The sequence below is a fragment of the Vulpes vulpes genome, chromosome 4 (assembly GCF_048418805.1).
Source record: "Vulpes vulpes isolate BD-2025 chromosome 4, VulVul3, whole genome shotgun sequence".
Classification (NCBI taxonomy): Eukaryota; Metazoa; Chordata; class Mammalia; order Carnivora; family Canidae; genus Vulpes; species Vulpes vulpes.
In genome coordinates, this window is record NC_132783.1 from 98,746,909 (window position 1) to 98,756,456 (window position 9,548).

The 9,548-nt window shown below is 47.7% G+C and overlaps 1 protein-coding gene across 2 annotated transcripts in view; it reads left to right on the top strand.

Annotated features, from left to right (window-relative positions):
• The window catches only part of SH3PXD2B (SH3 and PX domains 2B), a 102,055-nt gene that overhangs the window by 84,197 nt on the left and 8,310 nt on the right, over nucleotides 1–9,548 (top strand). For both annotated transcript variants that reach the window (XM_072756588.1, XM_072756587.1), the window contains 3 exons: nucleotides 143–369; nucleotides 2,324–2,373; nucleotides 3,271–3,396. In XM_072756588.1, coding sequence (XP_072612689.1) covers nucleotides 143–369; nucleotides 2,324–2,373; nucleotides 3,271–3,396 — 403 coding nt within the window. The remainder of the gene's footprint in view (nucleotides 1–142; nucleotides 370–2,323; nucleotides 2,374–3,270; nucleotides 3,397–9,548) is intronic.

Sequence of the window (9,548 nt, forward strand, 5' to 3'; positions counted from 1 at the left end):
GCCGAGCTGAGGGCAGCGAGGGGTGTGCCAGCCTCTGGCCAATCATTCCTGCCATCTGGGTCTTGAAGTATAATGCACAGGAGCACAGCTTCTTCCCATAGGCCAGGCACAGCAGCCTTTTCAACATCCTTCCTCCTCCCAGGTACCAGGGCAAAGAGGGCTGGGCCCCAGCCTCCTACCTGAAGAAGAGTAGTGGGGAGCCCTTACCCCCGAAGCCGGGCACCGGCTCGCCTGCCCACACTGGCATCCTCGACCTGGATGGACTTTCCCGGCAGCAGAGCTCAGTGGGTCGGGACAGGGAGCTGCTCAACAACCAGAGGGACGGCCGGTTTGAAGGCCGTCCGGTGCCCGATGGCGACATCAAGCAGAGTGAGTGATGCCCCCACCACCCTACCAAGCTCTGGGGGGCTGCATGCCTACTGTGTGCCAGGCTCCATGCTCAGAGCTCCTCACATGTTGTCCCTCATCCTCACAACAGCCCTGCTGCCCAACATCCTGCAGACAGAACAGGCACAGAAACCCTGGGTCGCTTATTCCAGACCATGGTTTTTCCACCATCTCATGGTAATCATGAGATTACTTCTCAAGCCCTACATGTGCTGGGAATCTTATAGTTAGATTCATTGGCTCCTTATAACAACTTTTGAGGGGCTAAATTACTTTTGTTTTACAGATTAGGAACCAGGGAGGTAAAGTGGTTTGCCCAGGGCCACTCAGCTAATAAACAGTGGGGCTGGGACTTGAACCCAGGCCCATGCCCGTGCCCTCTCTGCATGGCCTTATTTCTGAGCTGGAAGAAGTTGACCTTGAGTTGACTTGAACAACAATTCCTCACCCATCTTACTTTCCAAAACCTCCCACCTCCCATATATTTGTTTCTACTTATGTTCCCAACACACTTGAGAGCAGGGCTCCTCATTATGGTCTGCGGCATGCCCAGGACCCCAGCCTTGGGCACATGGCCCTGTCCTGGTGGCAGAGGGTAGGAGGAAGCCCAATGCTAGGAAAGTCCCCTGCCTTCCCCCTGGCTGGGCTTCTCCAGCTGTATATTGTGGCTCGGCAAACCTCTAGAAATCAGTGAATTCTTGAAACTCAAGAATTTCTCAATCCTATGCTCAGCTGATTTCTCAGAAGAAAACACTGACATGCCATGGTGGGGGTTCCGGGCAGCCCCAGCTTTCTGTGCTTCTGTCACAGACAAGAGCACAGGAGGATTCCCATTAACACTAGAGCAAATGAGAATCTGAAAACCCCGTCTTTGTGAGGATATAGGTTCAGATGCTCAAGCAAAGACGCTCCCCCCACCCCCGGCCCAATAACAGGACCTTAAATAATTGAGATGTTGGTTTCTTTCTCAAAAGCGGTCCAGCTCTATGTCTGGGGCTGCTATGGCAGCTCTATGCAGTCAAGAGTCTGTCTCTTGTGTTGCCCTCATCTTTCTGGTCCAAATGGCGCCCCACTAGTCCAGCCAATGAAGAAGGCAGAGCGAAGTAGAGGACTCGACTCAGAAGCGACACACTGCACTGTGTCACGTCCCACGGGCCAGAACTTAGTCACGTGGCAATACCTAGCTGCAAGGGAGTTTGAGAAATGCAGTTTTTATGTAAGCAGCTAAGTGTCTGCCTAAAACTCTGTCACTTTATTTCTAACAGAAGACGGGGGAGATGGGTATTTAAGAGATTAGCAGCGCTCTCCACATCCCAACTCCAAACAAGTCCCCTGTGTGGACCCGTGCTGAGCCAGCTCGAGGGGCGACCCATGTTCCACCTTGAGCCAGGAGGCTGGACCACTGCAGTCATCCTCTTGACCCTGAGACCCAGAGCAAGGGCAGCCCAATTCCAGAGTAAAAACCCCTGCTATCATCAGCCCCAGTTTGTTAGGTTCTGTTTGTGTGTTGCTTAATATTGCACACCCTCCAGGTGCCAAGAGCCTGGTATGTACTGTTAACTTTCATCTCTGCCACTGCCCCTGAGAGGCAGACATTATCCCCCTTCTGCAGATGGGGCCTCTGGATCAGAGTCAGATGACTGGTGGCAGCCCACACTGTGTTGTACTGGAGCCTACCCTTTTTGGCCTCCCTGGAAAGCTTCCAGTCTCTCCGGCCCACGGGCAGTCCTGAGAGTCCTGAGCCAAGTCTGAGCAGCCCCTTCCCAGTCGGGCTGTTCTTTCCCACGAGAAGGGTCTCAGTGGTTCACTAATGCCTGCCCCAAGCGTGATGCGTGATCCTCTGCAGAACAGAACAGATCTGTCCTCGGGTCCCCCTCAGGAATTTCCTTCTGTAGAGTTCTGCTCGTATGTGCAATAAGCTCTCGTCTCTTTATAGGATCGCCCAAGATGAGGCAGAGACCACCTCCTCGCCGGGATATGACCATAGTAAGTGGACCCTGGCTGCCGGGAAGCCAGCCCCCGACCTGAAACTGGCCCCAGCCGGCCACCTTGCCTTTTCCAGAGATGCTGTCTTTCCTCTCCACACAGCTGCCTCGTCAAACAGGCTGTACAAGTACTGGTCCCAGCAAGGAGGAAAAGACTAGGGTCGTGGGGGGTGAGGCAAGTTCCCTATGGCCTTGTGACAGCTGGGTCTCAGGACGTGCTCTCTGCTTCTTGAGCCCACTTTGCTTTACCTTAGATCAGTCTTCTCAAAGAAGGTAACCTGAAACCAAAGCCGGGACGAGGCGCAAATATGCTTTGTGGTGCCATTTTGGTAATTTACTATCAAACTGTTTTTAATTCTTCAGGTACCTTTCTAACTAATACTTTGAAAAATGAGCCTTCTCCCATTTATTGAGCACCCATTGGGTGCTGTGCAACGTGCTGGGTGCTTCATGACATTAATTTATTGAATGCTTACAGTGACCCATCCGGTGGATCCCCATTTTACAGGAGATGAAACTGAGGCTCGAGAAGGGGAAGTGATTTGCCCAAGGGCACACAGCACACATGAGCAGTATTTCCAACCCAGATGGGTCTGCCCTGCAGATCTTTGTTCTTTCCATCCCCTCGCTACCTCTTGAGTTCAGAGGCTGTTGTCCCGCCCTAGATTTTCATACTTGTAGGTAAATGTGCCATGTTTCTTCTCCTTGCTCTAGCTGACGGGCCCATGACCCATCTGGGAGATGACAATCTGAGCCATCCTCTCTGTTTTGCCCTCTCAGAATCCAAATGGGTCCACCAGCGCCCCTCATGGATGAATGTGTGCCCCGGTCCCTTAGCGCCTACCCCCTTCAGCCAGTGGTAACAGACTGGACTTAACACTGTGTTTAATTGTGCCAGCCTCGAGGTCTCCACCTGCCCAAGCCTCCTGTTCCACCCCAAGTGGAGGAAGAGTATTACACCATTGCCGAATTCCAGACAACCATCCCTGATGGCATCAGCTTCCAGGCGGGTCTGAAGGTCGAGGTGAGTGGACCTGGTGTCCCTCTGCCTACTTGTGATTATTGAGCCATCACACCACTTCCTGCTTCTCTCATCTCACCTACTTCTCCCTCCTTCCTCCCTCCTCCCTCCCTTCCTCTTCCTTTCTTCCTTCCTTCCTCTTCCATCCTCTTCCTTCCTTCCCTCCCTCTTTTCCTTTTATCTTTCTTCCTTCCTTTTTCTTTCTTGCTTCCCTTCCTTGTGACAGTTTTGCTGAGATATAATCCACACCATACAATTCACTGATTTAAAGCATGCAACCCAATATTTCCTAGTACATTTACAGAGTTGTGCATCCACCACCACATTCAGAACATTAGAACGTTTCTATCACCCAAAAAAGGAACTCTGTACACATTTGCTTCCACTTCCTGTTTCCTCCCAATCCCTCCCAGTACCCCCTGCCCCCAGCCCTGGCAACCACTAATCTGCTTCCTGTCTCTATAGCTTTGCCTGTTTGGGACATTTCATATAAGTGGAATCATACACTGTGTGATCTTTAGTGACTGTGTTGTATTCTGTTTTTATCACCACCTACATCACTTCTTGCTTCTCTCCTTTTTCTTCCCACTCTATTGCTTGTCTGCTCTGTTCCTGCACAAAGGCCAACATAAATCCTTTCTCCCCCTTCCGTTTCTTTTCTTTCCTTGTGAAGTTAGAGCTTGAGCTGTTTCCCATGTTTCCTTGAGAGCCTGTAAATAATGGTGGAGCAGTTAGGTGCCAGACACTGAACTAAGCACTTCACATACAGTCTTTCTCTTAATCCTTTACTCTTATGAGGCAGGACCATTAACGATCTGCATTTTTTCAGATGAGGAAGCTCTGGCTCAGGAAGAAAGGTACTGTCCAAAATCACACAGCTAAAACATGACAAAGCCAGGATTTGAACCCATGCCTATCTCCAGATTTGAACCAAGGATGTTAACATGCTATTGTTATTTATCTGCTGGACATTTGGGAGGGTATAGACCATAACTGTTTTTCACTCCTATATCCTTATATCTAGCACAGTGCTTGGCACATGGTAGGTCTGCAAGAAATGTTATGTTTTGTTTTGTTTTGTTTTGTTTTGTTTAAGAATTTATTTATTTATTCATGAGACAGAGAGAGAGAGAGGCAGAGACACAGGCAGAGGGAAAAGCAGGCTCCACGCAGGGAGCCCGACACGGGACTCGATCCCAGGACTCCAGGACCACACCCTGGGCTGGAGGCAGGCACCAAACCACCGAGCCACCCAAGGATCCCCAAGAAATGTTGTTGAACCAATGAAAATCTATCTCCTCACTAGCCTCCTGCTTAACCCTGAGTAGGGGTGTCTTCTTCATTCTTGCCCATAGCCCTGGCATCGAGGCTAGTCCACAGTAGGTGCTCAGTAAGCCATTGTTGTAGGAATGAATAGGTGGATGACTAGAGGAAAGAAAGTGAGGTGCATAAGTGAGGTGTGCCCTGAGGGTCTTTAATCACTCTCTAGGAGATCTGCAAAGCACCTACTGTTTTCCCTCCAGTCTGAACACCTCCTGCCTCTCTCTCTTTCCTCTCGCGCCCTGGAGCAGGTGCCCAGTCAGCTCAGTGGAAGGTAGCTTCCTAAATGTGTGTCCTGGGCCTCAGCACCATTGATTTTGCCCAGGCCTCTCCAGAAGCTTGTCCTCAAGCCAAATGTCTTTCAACCCATTGAAGGAGGGCTCTCTGCAGGGATATTTAAAGCTGAACTAGTGGGTGGCCCCGAGTGGCTCAGCAGTTTAACGCTGCCTTCAGCCTGGGGCCTGATCCTGGAGACCTGGGATCGAGTCCCATGTCAGGCTCCCTGCATGGAGCCTGCTTCTCCCTCTGCCTGTGTCTCTGCCTCTCTCTCTCTCTCTCTCTCTCTCTCTCTCTCTCTGTGTCGCTCATTAATAAATTAAAAATCTTTTTAAAATAAATAAATAAAGCTGAGCTAGTCTCTCAAACTAATTTTTATAAAATGCAAATCCCAATCTAGGTAGACAGACTGAGGGGAAAACAAATACCCACAAAGTTCTTTTTTTTTTTTTTAAGATTTTAGTCCACTTATTCACAAGAGACACACAGAGAGATAGAGGCAGAGACACAGGCAGAGGGAGAAGCAGACCCCATGCAGGGAGCCGGATGTGGGACTCAATCCTGGGTCTCCAGGATCACACCCTGGACTGAAGGCAGTGCTAAACCGCTGAACCACCAGGGCTGCCCTACCCACAAAGTTCTAAAAGGCTTCTTAGCTATTTCTCCTACCCATTTTTTTCATTCATTTTTTCACTCATTCATTTTTTTTCATTTCTTCCCAACTTCAGATCTACAGAGAACTCTCAAGGCATCTTGCTTGTGCTACAAGATCATTCTATGTCCAGGGTCTCCATTTTGCTGCTGTAAAACTTATATATCCAATTTTCACCTGGAACCTGTGCCTTCTTCCTAACATCTTTTCACATCCAAGGCTTTCTCCAAACAAAGCCTGTTCCCATTGCTTTTCTGTCATCCCTGCTGGTCAAGCTGGACTTTCTCCAGCTCTCTTGCTCTCTCTTAAAGCAAGGAATCACCTTGCTTTAACCCAGCTCCTAGAGCTCCACCTGCCTTCTCATAGAAGTCATGCAAGGTCATTTTTTTAACTGAACTGGGCATCTCAAAATCCAACTCATTCTTCAAATCCCTGCTTCCTCTGGGAAGCCTCCCCTGATTCATACTGATTTCCCTTCCCTGCCCTGCATGGCTTCTCTAGGACCATATGTCTCAATCTTTAGCTGAAGGCAGTCCCTCACTTCTATGTATGCTTTCTTTCTTTGCTTTGCTTTTTTAAGATTTTATTTATTTGAGAGAGAGAGAACACCAGCAGATTTAGTGGCAGGCAGAGAGAGAAGGAGATGCAGACTCCCCACTGAGCAGGGAGCCCAACATGAGGCTCAATCCCAGGACTCTGGGATTATGACCTGAGCCAAAGGCAGATGTTAGCCAACTGAGCCACCCAGGCACCCCTGTACATGCTTTCTTGACATCATGAGATGTGAGTGTGGTTTTCCTCTCCTTCTTCAAGGACTATTTGGATTTTGTACTCCAGATTGAAAGTCCTCTTCCCTCAGCATTTTGAACAGATCACTCTGTCCTCTTCTCACATCTAATGCTTCTGGTCAGAAGCTCCTACCTACCTAATTCTTGTCCTCTTGTTCATTATCTGTCATTTATCCGATTCTCGCAAGAGTTCATTATCTTTAATATCCTGGAATTTCACTAAAGTGTGTGTAGGTGTGACTTTATTTTTATTCTGCTCAGCAGGTGGTGGGCCTTTTCAATCTAGGCCTCAGGAGATCTTCCCAGAGAATTCCTCACTTCTACCTTTTTAAATATTGCATCCTCTCCACTCTCTCTATTCTTTCCTCCTGGGGCAGTTATTATACTGCTCTGTGACCTTCAGGACCTATTCTCCACATTTCTTAACTTTTCTTTCACATTTTCTATCTTCATCCCTGTGTGCTGCATTCCTAGAGCATTCCGCTTCACCTTCTAGCTCATTCATTTGTTCTTTAACAATTCAGCTCTTCTCTGGTTTTATTTCAGCATTGTAATTTTCATATCCGAGAGCTCTTTACTGATTCTTTTTCCTGGTCTCCTGTTCTTATTTCAGCATTGCCTGTTCTTTTAGGAACATGATGCCCTTCCACATCTCTCTCTAAGGATAGTAAACATGTTGAGTTTAAGGTCCTATTATTATTATAGCCCATATCTCTTCTCAGTTGTGCCCCCTTTCCCATGGTGTTGGTGTTCATTTTGTTTCTTCTCATGGTGTTAGTACTTGCCTTGGGCTGCACAAGACAAGGAAGCAGATGGTCAAGCGGCCCCGGCTGGGGTAGGTACACCAGGGGCCAGACACCTGCCATTGGTTTCAGTGCAAGGTGGGGGACTTCTGAGCCAGCCACTGAACAGTGTTGGGTGTCTCTAAGCCAAGCTCCCACATTCACTGCTTCCACTTGTGAACAGTCACCTTCTTTATTCTACCTGCCTTGTAAGGATAGGATAAGGGGCAGAAGAGGCCAACCAGCCTGGCTACTTCTCAGTAATGGTATCTCTTAATTCCCTGTCACTTGGTCTTGCACCTCCCTGTTCCTCCGTTCCACCACCTTGGAAGTCTGGCAGCCCTTAGCCCTCTCCTACCTTTTGTAGCAGGTACCCCTACCGCAGTCCTGGGCCACAGCTACCCTCTGCTGCTTCTATCCATCTATGAGTCCTCATAATTCCCATTCCACTGACTTCCCCCTCTCCTCCTTCTGAGCTTGGCTTTGTATTATTTATTTCCATGGCTTTGTTGCATAAAGAGGAAGCTGCTATTCACTCCATCTCTCATGTTGGAATTGGAAGTCTAAGTTACATAGTATAAAGGTTTGGTTCTTTTTTCCTCAGAGCACTGAAAAAAACATGATAAAATCACCTCCTTTAAGACAATGAGTTTCCAGCATTTTGTACAAACACACACCATTGTTCAAGCATACTGGCAATCTGAACATTTGCCGATAGGCACCACCACTCCCTGGCTCAGAATGTTCTGAAATCAGCCAAGGGGCAGCTCGGGATGGTGGACGATGCACTGAAGCTGAGGGCTGACTCTGCGTGCAGCAAAGAGTTCACAGGTCCCTGGGGCTTTCTGGGGGTGTTGGGAGCCTCTCTCCTGGCCCCATTTCCAGTTTAACTAGAACCAGTCTCCTTGTTGGGTTGTTTTTTTGTTTTGTTTTGTTTTGTTTTTAATTTCTGGCTTTATCCTATCTCTCTTTGCTAAAGCTGATCCAATAAAAAGCTCACATACCCAACATTCTTTTCCAGAAAGTGCAGATATAACTCAGCCTTGAAACTTCTCTTATTGTTCCATGATGTCAGCATGTTTCTGCCAGTGGTAGCTTGAGGGGCCCAAGTAGGAAGTCATTACCACTAAAGTTTGGGGTTTTTTTTTAAGATTTTGCTTATTTATTTATTTGAGAGAGAGCTAGAGTGAGAGAAAACAAGCAGGGCAGGTGGCAGAAGAATTGGCAGAGGGAGAAGCAGGGAGCCTGATGACCACATGAGGCTCAATTTCAGGATCCCAGGATCATGACCTGAGCTGAAGGCAGACAACCGACTAAGCCACCCAGGCGCCCTGCCACTAAAGTTTTTGGCTTAACCAAGTATTCTTTTCTCATGAGCAATTCTGTACTTGCTAATATTTTCCACTTTTGCTTCCTGGTTCATTTCAATCTCATCTAAGCCTTCAGAGTTCATTAATGGAGCCACGGTGGTCTAGCAGTGGAGCTACTAAGAACATCGTAGTTCCCTACCTGATCTATGCATGTTCAAAACATGTGTTACTGATGATGATGATGATGATGATGATGATGATGATGATGCGATAGATACCCTCTGTGCCAGGTACCATACCTATTTGATTAACTAGGCTTCACAGAAGTCCTAAGAGGTTGGTAGTCTCAGCCCATTTCACAGATGTACCTGAGACAAAGAGAGGATAAGTCAAGTACCCAAGATTATATAGCTAATAAATGGTGGAGCTGGAATTTGAACCCAGGTCTCTCTGGTTTTAAAACCCAGACTCTGGGATCCCTGGGTGGCGCAGCGGTTTAGCGCCTGCCTTTGGCCCAGGGCCCGATCCTGGAGACCCGGGATCGAGTCCCACGTCGGGCTCCCGGTGCATGAAGCCTGCTTCTCCCTCTGCCTGTGTCTCTGCCTCTCTCTCTGTGTGACTATCATAAATAAATAAAAATTTTAAAAAAATAAAATAAAATAAAACCCAGACTCTTTCCTTTCCCCTCCGTTCTTCTGATCTGGCATTTGCTTTTATTTGTAATAGCTCTTGGCTTCTCTCTAGTAAATGAACACTCCCATAAATCGTGATCAGGAACACAAATGTTTAGAGCTTCTGCCATAGTACTTCACACAGAGCGTAAGCTTAACAAATCCTCATTCATATATTTCACTGTGATTATTGTCCTATTTTCATTTTCTCACATACACACTTAGAGTTTTTGAATTCGTGGATGTGCCAATGGTGATTTGTATGCCCAGAATCAATTTTAATTGTTACCAGAGCTACCAAGTATTGGTCAGACACTGCTCCCTGTCACTTAAAGGGCTTGCATTTATCAGTACCC